At 46.1% G+C, this 24,920-nt stretch overlaps 1 protein-coding gene across 1 annotated transcript in view; it reads right to left on the reverse strand.

The window, feature by feature from the left end:
* Positions 1–24,920, reverse strand: part of LOC144507864 (inositol 1,4,5-triphosphate receptor associated 2-like) — a 121,270-nt gene that overhangs the window by 2,944 nt on the left and 93,406 nt on the right. Inside the window, exons 22-26 of the mRNA XM_078235283.1 lie at positions 16,509–16,555; positions 11,922–11,987; positions 9,506–9,597; positions 7,827–7,937; positions 2,291–2,401 (exon numbers count right to left, since the gene is read on the reverse strand). Coding sequence (XP_078091409.1) covers positions 2,291–2,401; positions 7,827–7,937; positions 9,506–9,597; positions 11,922–11,987; positions 16,509–16,555 — 427 coding nt within the window. The remainder of the gene's footprint in view (positions 1–2,290; positions 2,402–7,826; positions 7,938–9,505; positions 9,598–11,921; positions 11,988–16,508; positions 16,556–24,920) is intronic.

The raw sequence follows: 24,920 nt of genomic DNA on the forward strand, positions 1-24,920 counted from the left end.
CCTCTCCTTATAGCTAATGCCCTCCATGCCAGGCAACATCCTGGTAAATCTTTTCTGTGCCCTCTCCCTCATCCTTCTGGTAGTGTGGCGACCAGAATTGAACACTATATTCCAAGTGCGGCCTAACTAAGGTTCTATAAAGCTGCAACATGACTTGCCAATTTTTAAACTCACTGTGGGTGAGAGGCTAGAATCCATCAGGAGTGGTGGTTGGGGGCAAAGAATGCATCCCACTATAATACACTCACTAAAATGCCCATCTACAGTGCCATCATGGAACCCCTACCCAGCAGCAAACTTCTCCAAGGAAGATAAAGGCATCTGTTGATCAAGAGGCTGTCTTTTGACATGAGTATTTGCCATTGTTCTGATTGATGGTGAAAACATGGTTGCCCTATGCTGGTTTGTCCCTAATGAACACTCCCTTATAATTAAACTCTCAAACCATTGCTTTGGCTCATAGCTGCACTCATCTGATGTCTCGGAACTCCTTTCTGTGAACACACTGCCACACCAGCCTTTGACTGCTCTACCCAGCAAGTGCCTGCACTCGAATAAATCAGTACGGAGCAGCTCAGAGCACAGCTCTGGAAGAGGCCAGAGCAGCCCAACTGCTGCTACATCTCTACCTCAGACCCTCCATCCCTCACACCTCCCCTCTGCCTGCAACTTGAGGAGGCAACGTATTGATCACTCCCATGTTATTTCCAGCCTTGCCCCAACCAAGGCACATGTTAATGTTTTTTTAGAAAGAAATTTTACTCCATCCTTAAAGTCACAAAGCCAATGCTCAGTTTGGACCAGGCAAACCCAAATCCATTCCTCTCTTGCTCCAAACACCAAATTCAAAATCCAATTGAATCTAATTAATGGTGCCCCATGTGAGACAAACAAGATTCAAGCTAACAAATAACCCCATATCTTTGGCTTGATCTTAGCCAAAAGGCCAAGAAGCAATTAAGGTGCTTGATGCATTGGCAATCGATTACGTATCTTGAGCATTTAATTGACAATGAGTGAACCATTGTTGGGTTTTTAAAAAGACAATAAAATACTTTTGGGATATTGTGTGTTTTTTTTGGGAGAAGCAGAAATTTGTAAATCAATTTAATATTAAATAAAAGATGGGTGTCTGGTTTCTTACTTTACTATCCATTCCAAAGATTGACAGTATGCACCCTTAAAGGATCTCTCGCCCCTTATGACCTCTCTGCATTGTGTTAAATGCCTGCCACCTTGCTAGTGGCTCAGCAAAGCGGGGGCCAGCAAGCCTGCCCGCAGCAAACTCATCACTGATATATCAAACCAGCGCAACATCCCCTCACCGGCATTCCACCCTGCAGAGCTATTGATGACACACATTCTGATCCAAGGACCTTTCCCTTACCGACGCCGTGATTGCTGATATATGCAAAAGCCAAGCACCAAGCTCCACAGACCCAGACCTGGACCTCTTGGTTGAGGAAATGAATACCAAGAGGAATGTTCTCTTTCCAGCAGGGCTTCTGCCTGCCACCACAAAGAAGCATGGTAGGAGATAGGTGAGGAGGTGAGCACAACAGGCTATAATTAACTAAATTGGGTCTGGTGACGGAAATACTTAGTTACCCACTGGATTTCAGCAAGGTGAATGAGACTTCCCTATTTGGTCTCTCTTCCCCCCCCCCCCGGCTCACTTGCTGCTCGGGCTATTGCCTGGTCCTCCTTTCTTTCCCCCCCCCCCCCCCCCCCAGCCCAGCCCATCCTTCATATTACCCGAAAAGCTTGTGCCTCCTGCTGCCTGCCAGGAGACCTCGCTTCATGTTGTTGCTGCTGGACTTGAATCACTTGCAGGAGTTGCACCCACGTCCATTGGCAGAACGGTGCTTTGATGGAAGATTGTTGGAGGCTTTGCAAGTATAATATTGCTGATAGATTTCTGACTGCCTCCGAGTGCTTTGGGACCTCTTCCTCCAAACCCCACCCTGGAACAGCTTCAAGGAACTCTCCTGGCTCTTCCTCAATTGGAGCAATGATAAAAGACGCTTACTTATAGCAGGTAGGGAACTTTCTCCATGGATCTTTGTTTTCACCTTTGGCCACCCAACGTAGGTTTGCCCAGTGTCGGGATGGCAAAATCCTACCCAAATGTCAGTTTGTTCTTCACACTTGCAGACCTCGCCCAGTTATTACATAGCTACTAGTTGTGATCATCTCAGATTAGCGAATAAATTCCAGACATTTGCCTTTTACAATCTCAATGTGTTAGCTGAACTGTATCAGAAGTCAGCATGGTTAACAATATACTTACACCACACATGGTTCAGCATTTGGGCTGTTATATTCTGCTTCCGTTAAGGTAACTTCTTCCATTTCCTCTTCTTTTTCTTCCTCTCGTGATTCTAATGCTGGAACAATCCCACTGGGTGGAAACAATGTGGACAGAACAGATACAGATCATTTCATTTGAGTTTTTCCAGATTATTTCCGACAGTAAATAGCACACTGAACGTCAGACATGTTGTCAATGTCATTTGGTGCTTGATAGACGGTAGTTTGCCTTTCTTGACCAGCTTTAATATGGAAAAGAATCCCAAACACTTCAGGAAAAGAAAGGAAACAACATCTTTGAGAAACACTGTTCAGAAAGACACCTGCAAGCTTGATGTAGCGATGGATTGTGAGGAGACCTCTCGAGTAGAAAACAACAAGAACTTGTATTTATATTGCACCTTAACACTGGTGGATGAATGGAAGGGCTGCAGAGACCAAGGCCGGTACAAGTGAAGGCACCAACGGCAGTTTTGCGATGGCGGATTGGGAGAAGGGAGAGGTGCACAGGCATACAAATGTATGAATGAGGAGGAGGAGTAGGCCACTCGGCCCCTTGACTCTGCTCCGCCATTCAATAAGATCATGGCTGATCTATCGTAACTTCAACCCCACATTCCTGCCTACCTCAATAACCTTTCACCCCCTTTTCATCATAGAAATCATAGAAACCCTACAGTGCAGAAGGAGGCCATTCGGCCCATCGAGTCTGCACCGACCACAATCCCACCCAGGCCCTACCCCCACATATTTTACCCACTAATCCCTCTAACCATCGCATCCCAGGACTCTAAGGGGCAATTTTTTTAACCTGGCCAATCAACCTAACCCGCACATCTTTAGACTGTGGGAGGAAACCGGAGCACCCGGAGGAAACCCACACAGACACGAGGAGAATGTGCAAACTCCACACAGACAGTGACCCGAGCCGGGAATCGAACCCGGGACCTTGGAGCTGTGAAGCAGCTTTTGATCAAGAACAAATCTCCCTCTGCCTTGAAAATATTCCAGGACTCTGCTTCAACTGCTATTGGAGGAAGAGAGTTCTTGAGACGCTCAACCCTCAGAAAAAAATTCTCCCCATCTCTGTCTTTAACAAATGACCCTTTATTTTTAAAGTGACCCTCTATTTCTTGATCTCCAATGAGAGGAAACATCCTCTACACATCAGTCTTGTCAATATTGTCAGGTTCTTAAATTTTCCAATCAAGTCACCTCTTTAAACTCTAGTGGATATAAATCTAACCTCTCCAAGATTTCCTCACAAGACAACCCATCCATTCCCGGTTTTAGTTTAGTAACCTTCTCTCCACCGCTCCCAGCACATTTACATCTTTCCTTACTCCAGATATGGTCTCATCAACTGAAGCATAACCTTACTTTTGTAATCAGTTCCCCTCATAATAACACTATTAGCTGTGATTTATTCACGAGGACACCCAGGGCGGGATTTTATGGCCTCGCTCTGGCGAGATCATAAAATGCTGCCCGAGACCACTGGAGATTTCCATTCTGGGAACCTCACCAGGCAAGGTAGTAGAGTTTCAGCCCCAGTATTTCCGTTCTGGGAACCTCACCAGGCAAGGTAGTAGAGTTTCAGCCCCAGTATTTCCTTTCTGGGAACCTCACCAGGCAAGGTAGTAGAGTTTCAGCCCCAGTATTTCCGTTCTGGGAACCTCACCAGGCAAGGTAGTAGAGTTTCAGCCCCAGTATTTCCGTTCTGGGAACCTCACCAGGCAAGGTAGTAGAGTTTCAGCCCCAGTATTTCCGTTCTGGGAACCTCACCAGGCAAGGTAGTAGAGTTTCAGCCCCAGTATTTCCGTTCTGGGAGCCTCACCAGGCAAGGTAGTAGAGTTTCAGCCCCAGTATTTCCGTTCTGGGAACCTCACCAGGCAAGGTAGTAGAGTTTCAGCCCCAGTATTTCCGTTCTGGGAGCCTCACCAGGCAAGGTAGTAGAGTTTCAGCCCCAGTATTTCCGTTTTGGGAACCTCACCAGGCAAGGTAGTAGAGTTTCAGCCCCAGTATTTCCGTTCTGGGAGCCTCACCAGGCAAGGTAGTAGTGTTTCAGCCCCAGTATTTCCGTTCTGGGAGCCTCACCAGGCAAGGTAGTAGTGTTTCAGCCCCAGTATTTCCGTTCTGGGAACCTCACCAGGCAAGGTAGTAGAGTTTCAGCCCCAGTATTTCCGTTCTGGGAACCTCACCAGGCAAGGTAGTAGAGTTTCAGCCCCAGTATTTCCGTTCTGGGAACCTCACCAGGCAAGGTAGTAGAGTTTCAGCCCCAGTATTTCCGTTCTGGGAACCTCACCAGGCAAGGTAGTAGAGTTTCAGCCCCAGTTTCTTCTGCACTTCAGAATTCCACTATCTCTTACCATTTAGATAATGAACTTCTTTCTTATTCTTTGTCAAAATGGCCAATTTCATATTTGCCCACATTGTACTCCACTTGCCTGACTTTTGCCCACTCACTTAACCTATCCATATCTATTTGTAGCCTCATGTCCTCTTCACAATTTACTTTCCTACCTACCTTGCATTTTCCGATGTAGTCATTGTTGTAGTCAACCCTCTGACCACAGTTGTGTCATCAGCAAATTTAGCAACCATACCTTCAATCCCTTCATCCAAGTCATTTATATAACTTGTAAAAAGTTGAACTCCTCCCTCCCTTCCATTTCCTGATGTACAGCTATTTCTGAGATGTTTGTCAGCACTGTATCATCTATAGTGAAGCAAAAGACCTGTTTAAATCATCTGTCATAGGCCTACATTCCATGATCAATTCCCTGGACACATTTTCTACAGGACCATTGCTCACATTGTTCACTCTTTTCTTATTTACATATCTATAGAAATTCTCGCTGTCCATCTTTACATTACTGGCTAGCTTTTCTTGTACTCAAGCTCTTCCCCTTTTTCCTTCATCAATCTCTTTTGTCATTCTTTGATGTGCTTTATATTCTTTCCAATCTGTTACTGACTTATCACTTGTCTGCGCTAATATTTGCTATTTCTTCAAGCCTAATACTGTCCTTAACTTTTTTAGTTAACCACAGATAATGTGCCCTCCCCTTGGAGTTTTTCTTTCCTCATCAGAATGTATCTGTGTCTTCAGAAATACCCCTTTAAATGTCTGCCACTGAACATGTGGTATTGCTCCCATCAGCAGATTTGCCGGTTCACTTTAGCTAGCTCCGTTTTCATGTCCTTATAATTGTTGTTATTCAAGTTTAAAATAATAGCCTTGGACCCACTCCTCTCTCCCTCAAACTGAATTCAGTGTCTTATCTCATTGCACAATGCCAGACCTAGTACAACCTGCCCTCTGGTTGGCTCCAGAATGTGCTGTTCTAAGAAACTACCCTGAAAACATGCTATGAATTCCTCATTTTCATTGTCTTTGCCCATATGATTTTTCCAAACTATACTAGATTAAAATCCCCCATGATTATTGCTGTACCTTTCTGACAAGTTTGCATTATCCCTTCTTTTATACTCTGTCCTACCATGTTGTTACAATCAGGGGGCTTGTACACAACTCCCACAAGTGATTTCTTGCGCTTTTTATTTCTCATCTCAACCCAAACTACTTCTATATCCCGATTTCCCTCTGCAATGTGCTAATATCATCATTAATTAACAGATCCCCCTCTCCACCTGTTCTCAACTTCCTGTCCTGGCTAAATGTCACATACTCCTCAATATTCAAGTCCCAATCTGTGTCATCCTGTGGCCATGTCTCTGTAATGGCTATCAGATTGCACTTCCAAATTTCTAATTGTGCTATCAGTTCATCTGTTGAGTGCTATGTGCATTTAGATACAGAGCCTTTAGTTTTGGCCTTTTATTATTGTTGTAGCATCTAGCCTTATCTGCTGATTTACTCCTAGATTTGTACACTCTGTCCCTTTCTGTCATAGTCTGTTTTTCATTTCCTATATATCTTTCTCTACTGTTTGGTTTACCACATCTTCCCAAATTTGATCCCTTGCCCCCTACTATTCAGTTTAAAAAGCTCTCTACTTCCCAAGTTGTGGCTCGCTAAGACATCAGCCCCAGGTGTAGATCATCTCAATGGTACAGATCCCACTTTCCCCAAGTACTGATGCCAGTGTCCCACGAAGTGGAACCCACTTCACCCACACCAGTCTGAGCCATGTATTCATTTCTCTGATCTTATTTGCCCTCTGCCAATTTGCACATGCTTCAGGTAATAATGCAGAAATTGTTACCTTTGAAGTTCTGCTACTTAGTTTGGTGCCTAGCTCCTCATACTGACTATGCAGAACTTCCTTTCTCATCATGTGTGTGTCATGGACCAGGACTACTGGATCCATCCCCCCCCTCCCAGTGCAAGTTTCTCTCCAGCCCAGCGTGGATGTCCCGAACCCTGGCACCCGACAGGCAACATGGCTGCCTCGACTCTTGCTCCTTGCAACGGAGAACAATGTCAATCCCCCTCACTATCCTGGCCTCTGCTATATTCTTACGTGCTCTCCCAACTTGAATGGCATCAGGGCCTCTCAACCAAAGATTGTGAATCTCCAAATCAAGTGACCTCACAGCTTTAGAACATAATGGACTCGGAGGATCACAGAGCTAATGAGGGACAAGGATGTGAAGGATTTTTTTGTGGGCAAGGGTATTTGATATTGGATGCAATGGGGCATTTGGACAGGGGGCATTTATTCGGCTCCATTCAAAACCATACAACATCTCAAAAGCAAATTACAGCCAATTACAGTATTTGTGAACTGTAGTCACGTTGTAACAGGACCACAGCATTCAATATGTGCACAGCAAGATCCAACAAACATGTGTGATAAAGACTAGATAACCAGTTGGAAAGGGGGAGAACTCCCCTAATCTGCTCTGATATAGTGACCGTGGAATCTTTTACATCCACCCGAGACATAGACAAAGTCTCATCAAAAAGAGTGTGCTGCCCGACAGTGCAGCACTTCCTCAGTGCCGCACTGGAATGAGAGCCTGCTCGAATCTCTGGAGTGGGGATATGAACACAGCCTTCTAACAGAGAGGAGAGAATGCTACAATGGAGCCATGGCTGACACACGAGAGACAAACAATAATCGTCTTTGCATTTCCATGGGTCACATGAGGAAATTGTAACCCATCCGTCATCCAAACAATTCATAAATAAAGGAAGGTCTGTCTGCACTATCAGGGGAGATGGTGGCATAGTGGCAGTGCCACTGGACTAATAATCCAAAGGACCCGGGCTAATGTTCTGGGAACATGCGCTTGGTGACCATGAAATCAAAGATTGTTAGAAAAACCCATCTGGGTCACTAATGTCCTTCAGAGAAGGAAATCTGCCGTCTTTATCTGGTCTGGCCTACATGTGTCTCCAGAGGCACGGCAATGTGGTTGACTCTTAACTGCCCGCTGAAATGGCCTAGCGGGCCACTCAGTTCAAAGGGCAAATAAGGATGGGGAAAAAATTAAGGAAAATAAACACTTACATGGAGAGATACGTGCATTGAGAATTTGGGACTCACCCTTTATTCTCTAGTTGACCGCCTTTGTCACCCCAGGTATAGGTGCTGATAAACCGATGCAGTGTTGGCCGGGATAGGGAAGGATCATTTTCTTTATGCCCTAAAAATTTCCTAAAGCAAGATTAAAAAATTCAAACAATTATCAGAATGTTTTTGCAGTTTAAATAGGAGAGGCAGGTGATGTTTTATGACCAACTTCAGAAGCTGACAGGTTTTTTAATATAAAAACAGTTTGCGTTTAGAGAGGTGATGCAAAATGTTTTTACTGATACCCAATTCTCCTGCCATCGAATGGTCAGAGAAGTGAAGTTTCTGAAACAAATGGAACTAACTCTGCACAAAGTTGCAAATAAGCACCAAGTTTTGATGCTGTGGACAGTCTTCAAAGAGATGCTCAAGGTAAGCCTTTCCCTCTTGGGCATGGCAATTTATCACTTTGGGACGTACTCAAGGCCATTTCACCATGGGACAGATTTTGTACTTGTTCTGGTGGTACCAAGCGGTAAACCAGCCATCAGAGATTGACTGCCAGATGTTGACCCTGCTTGATTTTTCATTCTATAGTTTCCTACCTACCCGAGAAGGTAAAACATATTCTACAAGTGAAATAAAGTCATTTCAACAAATGTTCCCGTCACCTGACCTATTTCATAGAAATCATAGAAACCCTACATCGATTCTGCACCAACAACAATCCCACCCCAAGCCCTATCCCCACAACCACGCACATTTACCCTCCTCATCCTTCTAACCTACACATCCCGGGAAACTAAGGTACAATTTATTATGGCCAATCCACCTAACCCGCACATCTTTGGACTGCGGGAGGAAACCGGAGCACCCGGAGGAAACTCACGCAGACACGGGGAGAGTGTGCAGACTCCAGACAGACAGTGACCCAAGCTGGGATTCGAACCCAGGTCTCTGGAGCTGTGAGGCAGCAGTGCTAACCACTGTGCTATCGCGCCGCCCTTTTAAGGTTTTCACAGTCAGATAGGTGGCACCTCTTGGAAAGGGCACTGCTTGCATGTGCCCAGCTCGTTTCCTGCGTGGCACATCTTGGTTGCTGTGTAGCCACATTCCGGCACAGCTTGCAGCGAGAATCGATTCCAACCACTTGGATGTCTTTGACAGAGGCCATGTGCAGGATTGGCACAGATTTGGAGGGCCGAAGGGCCTGTTCCTGTGCTGTACTTTTCTTTGTTCACATCCTTTCTCACTCGTGACCTTATATCCATCCATGTGCTGCCCCACATTGAAAAGATTCCACATTCTCATTTACCCAGACAGTGACTCAGTTTAACTTAAAAAGTAATAAACAACAACACTCCATTTAACTTGGGCAAGATGGCTGGGCAGTCTGAACATAGCAAATAACAGCCAACAAACTCACACAACAATACATATCCATCCGAGATGAAAATGGCTAATGCAACTTGAAAGGATACCACAGTTGTACATCCGAGAGATGATGTAGCATTGCCTGAAAGAGTGCTGGAAGTTGATTCAGTTGTAACTTCGTAAGAGAATTGGATAACTACTGGGAAAGGGGAAATTTGGAGGGCAACGGATAAGGGTCACCTGCGCTGGATAATTTTATGATTCCATGTTGCCATAATCAGCACCATAGCAGCAGCGCTACAACCGAAAGCATTAAGCGCACAAAATTGGTGACTTACCAGGTGCTCATCTTTCTCGTAAGCTTGTTCCGCAACTTGTCCTGATCTCCTTCAGATCTCCTCCTTCCTTCATCCGCCTCCTTCAGCTTTGACTAAATTGCAAATCAAATGTACCATTTTCAACTTTTGAATTTAACACACTTCAGAAGTTAAAGAACTGTCCAATTTGTTGCCAAGGCAGGAGCGGGACATTGTAGACATTTGGAAGGAAATGCCTACAGCTTCATCACGTAGCCAAGTCCCCAACAGCATGCCTGTGCAAACCACACCTCCCCGTAATTCAACCCAATAATTGTCCAAAAGCGGAATCTCCAATTTAGCTCGTCATACCAGAGAGCTGCTGAGCAGAGACCAGAAACTTCTCCAGTGGGATGTCCTCTCCTAGCTCAATCCAATCACAATAAATCCAACAACAAGTGATTGGTTTCTTGAGGGGCAGTTAATATTCCTCAAAATTGTCACAACCTCAATGAGAAGTTCCCCTGAAAGTTTCCCCATGCACCCGGACATTCTCTCTTCCACCTGCTTCCGTCGAGACAAAGATACAAAAGTCTGAGGTCACGTACCAACTGACTCAAGAACAGCTTCTTCCCTGCTGCCATCAGACTTTTGAATGGACCTACCTTGCACTAAGTTGATTTTTTTCTACACCCTAGCTATAACTGTAACATTACATTCTGCACTCTGTCCTTTCCTTCTCTATGTACGGTATGCTTTGTCTGTATAGTGTGCAAGAAACAATACTTTTCACTGTATCCCAATACATGTGATAATAATAAATCAAATCAAATTAAAATCATTCAGTATTTAAACAAACACACTGGAGTAAGTTTTGAAAAGAGATTCTCTAGGGCAAGGCCAGCATTTCATTGTCTATCCATAATTGCCCTTACAAAGGTTTGATCCACTGCGTGGTTGTTAAGCCACTTGAAGACATTTAGCAATCAACCTTGGTCCAAGTACAGGGTCAGCCAGGTATGGAAAGAGCATTAATTAATCAGTTGGATTTTTCCAACAATCCAATAACATTACTTTTAATTAATTTATTTAACAAATTAAAATTCTCAAAAATTTTAATTCACGTTCTCTTGATTAGTCTGACTCAATGGGTGGGATTTTCCAGCCTCGCTTGGGCGAGACTGGAAATTCCCGCCCGAGGTCAACAGAGATTTCTGTTATCGGATGTTGGCCCGCTCTGATTTTGGGCGGCCGAGGTGGTAGCGTTCCAGCCTAGATTGCTAATCTAGTAAAATATTCACTATTGAACATAGTAAACACAGTGATAGGAATAGGTTCATTATTGATTAAAAATGGCAGTCTGGGTCAAGAGATGAACAACGCAGATTCCCTTCAATCCCAAAAAAGCTTTTGGGAATTTAAGAGAAGGATTCAGCAATGATAGAGCTGTACGTTGCAAATGAAAATCCTCCAATTGTCTCATCAACATCTAGAATTGATTATTACTACATGTGGCAAGTATGAGATCATTGTAGTCCTTTAATAGGGAGTTGGATAAATTCTTCCAAGTTCAGGTCATATCAAATGGTGGAAGGTAGCCAAGGGGTTGCTGCAATTATCAATTACTTGCATCTCCTGGAACTTGATAAACTCCAAGGGTTGGAGAGGAACTTCAAGAGTTTTCTCTCAATTGGCCCGAGGTATTTTTGTTATTTCCAAAGAGTTTATATTATTGTGGGTGGGACACTGGGGGAGAGCAATGACGCATGTCTGGATGGACTTACTGGTCCATTCCTGTCCTTTCTGTGTGCTCATGTCAGCCCTGTAGCCTGCCAACACTCTGTTTTCTGTCAAGGATGTTCACAGCAAACACAGGGTGCCCAACTACAAAACAGCAGCAGGGAGGAGGGGGAGAACGAGGTGGGATGGTGGTGAAGAGAACAGAAACAGACGATGTTCCCAAACCCGTGGAATGCCTAAGTCATGGTGACCTTGTGTTATGTTAGAAAGCAAGCTGGTATGTAATCAACTGAATGTTGCCACTGAGCTCTGCACTGGGCTCTGTCACAAGAAGTGCTTAATCTTTTCTGTGATTGCATCACACCAAGCAATTTATGGCTTTCTGGTTGCCAACTCAAACAATCACAACCCCACAAGATATATTTCAAAAAGAGAGTGAGTAAACCAGTAAATCTCAGCTCTCCTAATAAACTAAACTGTGCGCTTTGAGTCATCATCCAAATCACATCGGTCCTTCAGCTGCCATGTATTGCAGTTGTGCCCGTTGGATTCACTTGTACAACCCGCTTTCATTGGCACATCCACTGCAAATTAGGGGTTTATGTTTGTAGAAACGTTAACAATCCTCACAGAGGTCCAGAATGGTTCCCGGTTGTGAGGCTGCTGTCCCACCCAGCACTGAGGAGGTGAATGGTTTCTCGGGCTGTAGATCTCTTACCAAGTCAAACAGTGGTCCTCCGGTGCTCCGTGGGATTGCTGCAATGCTGACTCTCCGCGCGGCATTCTAACGAGAGATAATGGCAGAAAGGAAAGTTATGTTTACGCTGGCAGCTTTTCCACACCAGAACTGAATAAAAATTTCCAAAAGTATCATCAGTGATAACATCAGGGCGGCACAGTAGCACAGTGGTTAGCACTGCTGCTTCACAGCTCCAGGGACCTGGGTTCGATTCCCGGCTTGGGTCACTGTCGGTGTGGAGTTTGCACATTCTCCTCGTGTCTGCGTGGGTTTCCTCCGGGTGCTCCGGTTTCCTCCCACAGTCCAAAGATGTGCGGGTTAGGTTGATTGGCCATGCTAAAAATTGCCCTTAGTGTCCTGAGATGCATAGGTTAGAGGGATTAGCGGGTAAATATGTAGGGATATGGGGGTAGGGCCTTGGCGGGATTGTGGTCGGTGCAGACTTGATGGGCCAAATGGCCTCTTTCTGTACTGTAGGGATTTCTATGATTCATGAAGGAGCAATACAACTCAGCACCAATAAAGACAACCATCAGCTTCAGGGCACAAGAGGGCAAGAACTGTGAACAGTTTGGCCCTCTGATCGAAGGAAAGATATACCGACATTGGAAGCTGTCCAGAGAAGGCACACTAGGTTGATCCCAGAATCATAGAATCCCACAGTGCAGTAAAGGCCATTCAGCCCCTCGAGTCTGCACTGACTCTCTGACAGGGTATCTCCCTCTTCCCCGACCTCTCCCTGTAACCCTGCACATTTACCATGGCTATTCCCATCTAACGTACACATCTTGGGACACTGAGGAGCAATTTAGCATGTCCAATCCACCTTATGTGCACACCTTTGGTATGGAGGGATTTTCATAGAATCCTACAGTGCAGAAGGAGGCCATTCTGCCTATCGAGTCTACACTGACCACAATCCCACCCAAGCCCCATCTCCATAACCCCATGCATTTACCCTAGCTAGTCCCCCTAATATTAAGGGGCAATTAATTTATCATGGCCAATCCACCCTAACCTGCACATCTTTGGACTCTGGGAGGAAACCGGAGCACCCAGAGGAAACCCACGCAGACTCCGCACAGACAGTGACCCAAGGCTGGGAATCGAACCCGGATCCGTGGGGCTGTGAGGCAGCAGTGCTAACCACTGTGCTGCCCCACAAAGAAGAGGTTAAGTAGGTTGGGCCTGTACTCGTTGGAGTTTAGAAGCATGTGAGAGGTGATCTCATTGAGATATATAGGATTCTCATGGGGGTTGACAGGGTAGATGCTGAGAGGTTGTTTTCCCTTTGTGGGAGAGTCTAGGACCAGAGGACATAACCTTAGAGTAAGTGGTTTCCCATCTAAGACAGAGATGAGGAGGAATTTCTTCACTTAATCTGTGGAATTCTTTACCGCAGAGGGCTGTGGAAGCTGGGCCATTAAGTATTTTCAAATCGGAGATAGACAGATTTCTAACCAGTAAGGGAATTGAGGGTTGTGGGGATAGGGCAGGAAAGTAGAGTTGAGTGTTATATCAGATCAAGCATGATCTCATTGAATGAATGGGACAGACTTGATGGGCCAAATGGCCAACTTCTGCTCCTATGTCTTAGATGGAGGGAAGGAGCACAACAGGGATGGCAGGATGGTGCAGTATTGAAAGAGGAAAATGAGGAGAAAATAGGAAAAAAAATATTGTCTAGATAGCACTGTCTGTGACCCCAGAATGCCTCGAAGTGCCCGACAGCCAGTTAATTATCTTTAAAGGGCAATGCGTGTTGTAACATAGGAAAAGTGGCAGTCAATTTGCAGGTAAGCAGGCTCAAATAGCTATGAAATAAATGACATGTTAATTTGTTTTGGTGCTGCTGGATGAGGGATAGGTGTTGGGGTCGTTACATGGAGAACTCCATTGCTCTTTGAAAAAGGCCACGGGATCTGTCTGAACAGACAACCTTAAATGGTCACCGGAGACACAATAGCTCAGCTGTGATTAGTGGTGAACACGGTGGAGTCTGACATAACAGAATCTGGAAACTGTGATCGACCCAATCCGTTTTAGTGCATTCGAGAATCTCGGTATTAAATCAAACTAACTCTTGTGGGGCAGCCAATAACCATTGTGAGACACAGGCTCGGAAACTCTTAGCCAGCGTTTCCTCCATTCCACCACCAAGTTCATTGGTCGCGGCCTTCTCCGTCTGCTCCCAAGGGATACAAGGAAAAATTGTGCCGCAAACATAGAACATAGTAACAGTGGCAAAAGGATCAATAAAAGGAAGTTGAAGCTTTGAACAAATTTTAAAGAAAAACACTAAACCAGGATTCAAGACCAAAGAAAATCAAGATAAAGGCTGGGAAGAAAATGAAGCTAAAGAAAAAGGTTCGTTTTAGGAAAGATTGCCATTTTATAACTTCCATTCACTACCTTGACAACCTGTATGGGATTCTGCAGACTTTCATAGAATCCCTACAGTGCAGAAGGATGGGCCATTCGGCCCATCGAGTCTGCACTGACAACAATCCCACCCAGACCCTATCCCCGTCACCCCACATATTTACTCGACTAATCCCTCTAACCTACGCATCCCGGGACACTAAGGGGCAATTTAGCATGGCGAATCCACCTAACCTGCACATCTTTGGAGTGTGGGAGGAAACCCACGCAGACACGGGGAGAATGTGCAAACTCCACACGGACAGTGACCCAAGCCGGGAATCGAGCCCAGGTCCCTGCTGCTGTGAGGCAGCAGAGCTAACCACTGTGCCACCGTGCCGTCCCATTACAATTGACTTTACAATTTGTGAATCTGCAGGAAGTGGAAAGGTGCCCAGAATCAGAGTGCTTCTTTTCCCAGACATTCTCCGCATCACAACAGAAAATGCTGGATAAACTCTGGGTCTGGCAGCACTGGTGGAGAGTGAAACACAGTTAGTGTTTCAAGTCCAAAGGGCCCTTCTACAAATGGGATGGTGGAAGAGTCATCTGGACTCGAAACATCAATTGTGTTTCCCTCTCCACAGGTGCTGCCAGACCTCCTGAGTTTTTTCAGTGTTTTGTTTTGATTTCAAATGTCCAGTACCCGCAGTATTTTGCTTTTAACCTCCTTGTGGCACGGTGGCACAGTGGCTAGCACTGCTGCCTTACAACCATGATGTGGAGGTGCCGGTGTTGGCCTGGGGTAAGCACATTAAGAAGTCTCACAACACCAGGCTAAAGTCCAACAGGTTTATTTGGTAGCGCTGCTTCTTCATCAGCTACCAAATAAACCCGTTGGACTTTAACCTGGTGTTGTGAGACTTCTTACTGTGCTTACCCCAGTCCAACACCGGCACCTCCACATCATGGCTACCATCGACACCGCAAACTGCCAGCTCCAAGTGGAGAGGATCTCCAAGAAAATCATGCATATCGACATAGCCTCACAGCGCCCGGGACCCAGGTTTGATTCCCAGCTTGAGTCACTGTCTGTGTGGAGTCTGCACGTTCTCCCCGTGTTTGCATGGGTTTCCTCCGGGTGCTCTGGTTTCCTCACGCAGTCTGAAAGACGTGCTGGTTAGGTGCATTGGCCATGCTAAATTCTCCCTCAGTGTACCCATACAGGCGCCGGAGTGTGGCAACTCGGGGATTTTCACAATAAATTCATTGCAATGTTAATGTAAGTCTACTTGTGACACATAAATGAACTTTAAAACTTTAAATAAACCTCTTTAAACTTGATGTAGCTGGAGCTCACTGCCTGAGAATGTAGAAAGAATGACTTAACCATTCCCCATGTTACAACATGACTATGTTATAATTTACATCAGCTCTGGGATATCTGGAAGTCATGACCAGCACTATATAAATGAAAATTGATTCATTCTTTAAGCGTATACTATTTTATCACCAGGGTTCTCTTGTTGTTACATTCAGTTACATCAAGCGATTGTAAACTCAAACACTCCAATAACTAACTACAAGTTAAAGAATCATTGGCACTGGCACAAAGGATAGAGCAATAATCCTCCAACTTTCCTGATCAATAGCTCCTCAAAAAGATTCCCCAACCTTTCCTTTTTATGTGTGTGTGTGTGTGTGTGTGTGTGTGGACATGGCCAGTACCAATACTCATGACTGACTGGGATAGTTGACCAGGAACTGTGCAAATCAGGATGATGCAGGAACGCTGGCTGGAGGGTAGCCATTGGTCTGTTCTTATACTGGTCAGTATGGTTTTCAGCTGGTCTGGAGTCTGGTCTGCTTGAGCTCAGTCAGTGGCCACCCGAGTTGGCTACCACTTCCTGCCCACCATTTCCAACAGAGAAATCACAGAAAAACATTGCAGGGCTGGAGAGAAAGCGCGGGTCGTGGCACTGATTGGATAGTTCTTTCAAAATATCTGCACAGATATGAGGGGCTGAATGGCCTCCTGGTATGCTGCAAGATTCTACAAATCAACCAGTCACCGAGACTCCTTTCTGGTCAGATGCATTTGCATAACTGAGCCCAAGAGCATTCAAGGTCTTCTAGAGATCTCGATCTTCACATTGGTACAGCTGCTTTGGGCAATGCCGTATACATCCACTTCTGAATACTTACTTTGCCAAACGTCTGTACAGGAAGGAACTTCTTACTTCGCAGTTCATCTGAAAATGAATGATATTGTATGTCAATAATAACAAAGTTCCTTAAGCTTTTCATTAAAATGGCTATTCCCGTCTTATGGTCATGAAATCCAATACTGCTGTAGCATTGGATTATCTTAGTTCACATTTGTAGTTTCAATCTGACCTTGGAACACATATATACAAGGTGGTTTTCATCAGTTCTTGTAAGGGAGCTTTAACGGTTTGTTGTACTGTAACACACAAGCGTGTCCTACTCTGTATCGAAAGTACAAAGAATGCCTGTTTACCGAATACACTCCTCAATTTGCCACAGTATGGTGAAATGGGAATCTTCTTTGCCAGGGAACAGCATCGCCACCAATTTCTCCTCACACACCATCCAGATTAGGAATTATATTCCAGTTTCTCATCACTTGGCCAAGCTCATAACTTTCATTCTCATTCCAGCCCTAATTCTAATCCCATTCCAGCTCTCAATTTCACCCTAATCCCAAACCTAAACCTATCTACAATTTTAATCCCAGTCCGAATACTACCTCCAATTTTAATCCCAATCCCAAACCTGGAGGAAGTGGAGGGATGGGTTGGTAAGTTTGCTGACGACACCAAGGTAGGTGGTGTTGTGGATAGTTTGGAGGGATGTCAGAAGTTGCAGCGAGACATAGATAGAATGCAAGACTGGGCGGAGAAGTGGCAGATGGACTTCAACCCGGATAAGTGTGTGGTGATCCATTTTGGCAGATCCAATGGGATGAAGCAGCAGTATAATATGAAGGGTACCATTCTTAGCAGTGTAGAGGATCAGAAGGACCTTGGGGTCCGGGTCCATAGGACTCTTAAATCGGCCTCGCAAGTGGAGGATGCGGTCAAGAAGGCGTACGGCGTACTGGCCTTCATTAATCGAGGGATTGAGTTTAGGAGTCGGGAGATAATGCTGCAGCTTTATAGGACCCTGGTTAGACCCCACTTGGAGTACTGCGCGCAGTTCTGGTCACCTCATTACAGGAAAGATGTTGAAGCCATTGAAAGGGTGCAGAGGAGATTTACAAGGATGTTGCCTGGATTGGGGGGCATGCCTTATGAGGATAGGTTGAGGGAGCTTGGTCTCTTCTCCCTGGAGAGACGAAGGATGAGAGGTGACCTGATAGAGGTTTACAAGATGTTGAGAGGTCTGGATAGGGTAGACTCTCAGAGGCTATTTCCAAGGGCTGAAATGGTTGCTACGAGAGGACACAGGTTTAAGGTGCTGGGGGGTAGGTACAGAGGAGATGTCAGGGGTAAGTTTTTCACTCAGAGGGTGGTGGGTGAGTGGAATCGGCTGACGTCGGTGGTGGTGGAGGCAAACTCGTTGGGGTCTTTTAAGAGACTTCTGGATGAGTACATGGGATTTAATGGGATTGAGGGCTATAGATAGGCCTAGAGGTGGGGATGTGATCGGCGCAACTTGTGGGCCGAAGGGCCTGTTTGTGCTGTGGCTTTCTATGTTCTATGTTCTATGTTCATCTAGGTTTCTCTCTGAATCCCAACTCTAAAACAATCCTGATGCAAATACCGCCTTTAGTCTCATTTCTCCAATGTGTCCCACACCAACCCCTACTCACCTTACTCCCAATTCCGGCCCTGGCACACTCGGTGACCAGTGTATCCGAATCCTGCCAAACAGCAATTCACCAGAATGACTGCAGTGGTTCAAGGCAGTGCCTCGCCACCACCTTTCCAACACAAACGGCTGTGACCGTTTGTTCGTGCTGTGTAACCTACGTAGCTTTCTCGGGACAGCTAGGAATGGGTGATAATATTGGCCTCAGTGACTTCAACATCTGGATTCTAAAAAGATCCTTTCCAATGAATCTGCCAATGAGAAATCACCTTGTGCTTTAACCCCCATATTGCACCTCTGCGATTGACTTGATCCATTTACAAATAAACCCCTCTAGTCTGGGAACTTGCAGGATTCTTCATTAAATTACATTTGTGTTTCTGGACCTGAATGGACTGATATAAACCCAAAATTAAATTTGGTTTTTCACCTCGCACCTTGACCCAGCTGCGGAGAGACTCCTCCTCTTAAAATCCAACTGGAGGGACTCCACTTCACCACCTAAATGGACACTATCCACATGCCCAACATCACTTGTCCTCTTTAGACATTGCTGGGCTCCCCAGACTTCACCAGGACCCATCTCCCTCTCTGACCCACCACCCACCCCATAGATCGCCTCCCATCTCCTGATTAATGGCTTCGCTCATTGCCACCAATCTCAACTTTGTTCTTTCCTCGAGCAACTTTGCTCTCACTCCAAGTACAGAACTCCTCTGTAATCAATCCTTGAAGAACTTACCTTCAAACCATCTGGGAGGGGGCGTGAAGGAGAGGGGGAGCGAGAGAGAGAGAATGCAGTGCAGGTGTGTGTTAAAGAACACTGCAAATTCACTGCAAACAGTCAAAGATCGATACATAAAATCGATGGAGTTTCTAGGAATGAACCTCTCAGTCAGATCAAGGTTTCCAGAGGTTTCTTCGGCCTTGCTTTTGTATTTCCGAGGAGATCGAGGGGGCTGGGGGAATGGAAGAGATGGGGGTCATGTTGTGAATAAGACTTACACTGACAAAATGGGGCAGACTCAATCTACTGGTTGGTGCTTCCTCACTGTGTGTGTGACTGAATCCATAGGAGGTCCGCTTCCTTATGGACAGTGGGCAGTGTTGTTGTTGTTCTGTCCAACTGCTGGTCTGAGGTGAAGTTCTGGATGAATCCTTTTGCTCAACACTGACAAAGTAAACCATTCGGTATGACTTGTATGAGAAGCTTTCCAATTCAGGCACGTGCCATTTTCCTTCCCGTCTCTCCATAGAGAGAATCTGAAAATGTCCTCTTCAAACCTGATGTGGAGATGCCGGCGTTGGACTGGGGGTAAACACAGTAAGGATGTCGATATGCGCGAGCTTCTTGGAGATCCTCTCCACTTGCAGCCACTCTATTCAAACCTGACCAGAGCTTCAATCCCACATCAGGTTCATCACCAACACAGCTACATTACCTCGAGAACATTGCTCATTCACACATCCCGCTTAGTGCCTCCGTGCTGATTTTCTGTAACACAGCATCCCATCACACACAAAGTTCTGCTCACAAATCACCTTGCTCCTGGTCAACTGCGGGGAATTGGCGAGTTAAGGTCCCTAGGCTTCTCCCCATCATGGTCTCGATCCACTCTCTGCAACGCTCTCCAGCCCTTGGTCCCAGACACCAACTTCTTTCCTTGCAATATTGGGATGCTGCACCCTTTTTTTTCCCTCCCTATTGGTGACAGAGTCTCAGCTTCCAACCATGCCTTTGTACTCTAAAACAGCTAAACTGCCAAAGGAAGTCAGCAAGAGCACATCAGAAGCTTCCCCAAGTATTGGTGAGGCCGAATTTGGAGTATTGTGTACAGTTTTGGTCACCTAGTTACAGGAAGGATGTAAATAAGGTTGAAAGAGTGCAGAGAAGGTTCACAAGTATGTTGCCGGGACTTGAGAAGCTGAGTTACAGAGAGAGATTGAATAGGTTGGGACTTTATTCCCTGGAGCGTAGAAGATTGAGGGGAGATTTGATAGAAGTGTATAAGATTTTGATGGGTATAGATAGAGTGAATGCAAGCAGGCTTTTTCCGCTGAGGCTAGGGGAGAAAAAAAACCAGAGGGCATGGGTTAAGGGTGAAAGGAGAAAAGTTTAAAGGGAATATTAGGGGGGGCTTCTTCACGCAGAGAGTGGTGGGAGTGTGGAATGCGCTGCTGGATAAAGTGGTTTAACATTTAAGAAAAACTTGGACGGGTTCATGGATGAGAGGGGTGTGGAGGGATATGGTCCAAGTGCAGGTCAGTGGGACTAGGCAAAAAATGGTTCGGCACAGACAAGAAGGGCCAAAAGGCCTGTTTCTGAGCTGTAATTTTCTATGGTTCTATTGCAGTCCCTCTTTCTGCATTATCCCCCATTTCCCCAACACACTGCCCTGCATTACTGAACACAGTACCGTATGCACAATTCCACAGTGACACCAATATACTGGTGGCCACTTCTCACCTGCAAGTTTAATGAATGTCCCCTGGCATGTTATTTGACACAAGGGGGAGGGAACCCAATACCTTCAAATACACACTCCCAGCAGATGGCCAAATGTTTAAGACAGACAGACAAGTGAGAATTGTGAGCAGATTTTCTAATGGGAGGAAGAATGAATGACATTCCCATCACTCAAATCACCAGAAACCCAGGATAGAAGCCAACACCTTCCATCTCTGTACGCTGTTACAAACGGACAAGGGGATGGGGAAAGAGCTGCCCATTTTCCCCACTCATTTGACCACAACAGGTTTCTCTTTAAACAGGATAGGCTTGCAAATTCAGTGAGTGTTTAACTCTTTATGCACTGTCAATGTAAAAGACACACAAACTAATAGATTATCCTGAGTTTTTAAAAAGTCCAATAAAATGATCGAGAGAGAGAGCGAGCGAGAGAGAGCGCGAGATATAGAGACAGAGAGAAAGACAGATAGTCATAGAATCCTACAGCGTAGGAAGAGCCAGGGGGGTCATACGAGAGAAATTCAGGGAGTTGGGTGCTAGGCTAAAAGGTAAGGCCTCCAGGGTAGCAATCTCTGGACTGCTCCCGGTGTCTAGTGCAAGTGAGGCGAGGAACAGGGAGATTCTACAGTTGAACGCATGGCTAAAGGACTGGTGCAAGAGGGAGGGTTTTAAATACATAGATAACTGGGAAATCTTCAAGTCAGGATGGCAACTGTACAGAAATGATGGGTTACACCTTAACTGGAAGGGAGCAAATATCCTGGCTGGGAGTTTTGCTAGAGTGTTTCGGCAGGATTTAAACTAGTGTGGCAGGGGGGTGGGGAACAAAACAGTAGGTCAGTAAATACTGAGGCTGGGGTTGAGCTGGGGGCCAGGGCAAGCCTAGCTAAGAGGAGGAGCACTCTGGAGGAGGATGACCTGAGTGGGCCTGGAGGTCTGGAGTGCATCTGCTTCAATGCGAGGAGCGTAACGGGTAAAACAGACGAACTTAGGGCCTTAATGCTTATGCGGAATTTGGATGTGGTTGCGGTGACGGAAACTTGGTTAAAAGGACAGGACTGGCAGCTGAATATTCCGGGGTATAAGTGTTTTAGGCGAGACAGAGGAGGGGCTAAAAAAGGTGGGGGAGTAGCGATATTAGTTAGGGAGCATATTACCGCGGTGCAGAGGGTGGACAATGTACTGAGTCAGTTAGGTCAGAGTGAGGGATGGAAAATCTAAGAGTCAGTGCAGTATGTTACACTCTGGTGAAGGTAAGGGTGGATATGACAGGAATGCTTGCAGCTGATGTGGGGTGTGGTCAGAAACAGGAAGGGTGCAGTCTCTATGCTGGGGGTGTACTACAGACCACCCAACAGCCCACGGGAAGTGGAGGAAAGGATATGTCAGGAGATTCTGGATAGGTGCAGAAAAAATAGGGTTGTTGTAGTGGGGGACATTAATTTCCCTGGTATAGACTGGAAAGTGCTTAGAGCTGGGGTTCCGGACGGGGAGGAATTTGTAAAATGCATACTGGAAGGTTCTTTGGAACAGTATGTAGATAGCCCGACTAGAGAGGGGGCTATACTGGACCTAGTTCTGGGAAATGAGCCCGGTCAGGTCGTCAAAGTTTTGGTAGGGGAACATGTGGCAAATAGTGACCACAACTCTGTTAACTTTAGGATAGTAATGGACAAGGACGAGTGCTGCCCTACGGGCAGGGTGCTAAATTGGGGGAAGGCTAACTACTGCCGGATTAGGCAGGAATTGGTGGACGTTGATTGGGAGAGGATGTTCGAGGGTAAGTCCACGCCTGGCATGTGGGAGTCTTTTAAGGAACTATTGATAAGGCTGCAGGATAGGCATGTGCCTGTAAAAAGGAAAGATAGGAAAGGTAGGATTCAAGAGCCGTGGATAACCAGGGAAATTGAGGATCTGATTAAAATGAAAAGGGAGGCGTACGTTAAGTCCAGGCAACTGAAAACAGATGGAGCTCTGGAGGAATACAGAGAGAGTATGAAAGAACTCAAACGGGGAGTTAGAAGGGCAAAGAGAGGTCACAAGATGTTCTTGGCAGGCAGGAGTAAGGAGAATCCTAAGGCATTCTATTCGTACATTAGGAACATAAGAGTTGTCAGGGAGAAAATCGGACCTCTCAGGGACAAAGGAGGGGAATTATACTTAGAACCCAAGGGAATAGGGGAGATCCTAAATGAATACTTTGCATCGGTATTCACGAAGGAGCGGGACGTGTTAACCGGGAGTGTCTCGGAGGGGGGGTGTTGACCCGTTAGAGAAAATCTCCATTACAAGGGAGGAAGTGCTGGGTTTTTTAGGGAACATTAAAACTGACAAAGCCCCAGGGCCTGATGGCATCTATCCTCGACTGCTCAGGGAGACAAGAGATGAAATTGCTGGGCCTCTGACGGAAATCTTTGTTGCTTCTTTGGACACAGGTGAGGCCCCTGAGGATTGGAGGATAGCGAATGTGGTCCCATTGTTTAAGAAGGGTAGCAGGGATAACCCGGGTAATTATAGGCCGGTGAGCTTGACGTCCGTGGTAGGTAAGTTGTTGGAGAGGATTCTTAGAGACAGGATGTATGCGCATTTAGAACGGAACAATCTCATTAGTGACAGACAGCATGGTTTTGTAAGAGGGAGGTCGTGCCTTACAAATTTGGTGGAGTTTTTTGAGGAAGTGACAAAAACGGTTGACGAAGGAAGGGCCGTGGATGTCGTCTATATGGATTTCAGTAAGGCATTTGACAAAGTCCCACATGGCAGGTTGGTCAAGAAGGTTAAGGCTCATGGGATACCAGGAGAACTGGCTTGGCCATAGGAGACAGAGGGTAGTGTTCGAAGGGTCTTTTTCCGGCTGGAGGTCTGTGACCAGTGGTGTTCCGCAGGGCTCTGTACTGGGACCTCTGCTTTTTGTGATATATATAAATGATTTGGAATAAGTTGTAACTGGTGTTATCAGCAAGTTTGTGGATGACACGAAGATGGCTGGACTTGCGGATAGCGAAGAGCATTGTCGGGCAATACAGCAGGATATAGATAGGCTGGAAAATTGAGCGGAGGGGTGGCAGATGGAATTTAATCCGGATAAATGCGAAGTGATGCATTTTGGAAGAAATAATGCAGGGAGGAGTTTTACAATAAATGGCAGAGTCATCAAGAGTATAGAAACACAGAGGGACCTAGGTGTGCAAGTCCACAAATCCTTGAAGGTGGAGAAGGTGGTGAAGAAGGCATATGGTATGCTTGCCTTTATAGGACGGGGTATAGAGTATAAAAGCTGGAGTCTGATGATGCAGCTGTATAGAACGCTGGTTAGGCCACATTTGGAGTACTGTGTCCAGTTCTGGTCGCCGCACTACCAGGAGGACTTGGAGGCGTTAGAGAGAGTGCAGAGAAGGTTTACCAGGATGTTGCCTGGTATGGAGGGTCTTAGCTATGAGGAGAGATTGGGTAAACTGGGGTTGTTCTCCCTGGAAAGACGGAGAATGAGGGAAGATCTAATAGAGGTGTACAAGATTATGAAGGGGATAGATAGGGTGAACGGTGGGAAGCTTTTTCCCAGGTCGGAGGTGATGATCTCGAGGGGTCACGGGCTCAAGGTGAGAGGGGCGAAGTATAACTCAGATATCAGAGGGATGTTATTTTACACAGAAGGTGGTGGGGGCCTGGAATGTGCTGCCAAGTAGGGTGGTGGAGGCAGACACGCTGACATCGTTTAAGACTTACCTGGATAGTCACATGAGCAGCCTGGGAATGGAGGGATACAAACGATTGGTCTAGTTGGACCAATGAGCGGCACGGGCTTGGAGGGCCGAAGGGCCTGTTTCCTGTGCTGTACTGTTCTTTGTTCGGCCCATCGAGTCTGCACTGACCAGAATCCCACCCAGGCCCTATCCCCATAACCCAATGTACTTACCCTAGCTAGTCCCCCTGACACTAAGGGGTAGTTTAGCACGGCTAAGCTACGTAACCCGCACATCTTTTGGACTGTGGGAGGAAACCGGAGCACCCGGAGGAAACCCGCGCAGACACGGGGAGAATGTGCAAACTCCACACAGACAGTGACCCAAGCTGGGAATCAAACCCAATTCCCTGGTGCTGTGAGGCAGCAGAGCTAACCACTGAGCCACCGATAGAGAGACACACACACACACACACACACACACACACACACAGCGAGAGAGAGACAGAGACAGACACAGACACACAGAGAGACACAGACACACAGAGACACACACACACACAGAGAGACACACACACACACAGAGAGACACACACACACACACAGAGAGACACACACACACACACAGAGA

Source organism: Mustelus asterias, chromosome 19, assembly GCF_964213995.1.
Source record: "Mustelus asterias chromosome 19, sMusAst1.hap1.1, whole genome shotgun sequence".
Classification (NCBI taxonomy): domain Eukaryota; kingdom Metazoa; phylum Chordata; class Chondrichthyes; order Carcharhiniformes; family Triakidae; genus Mustelus; species Mustelus asterias.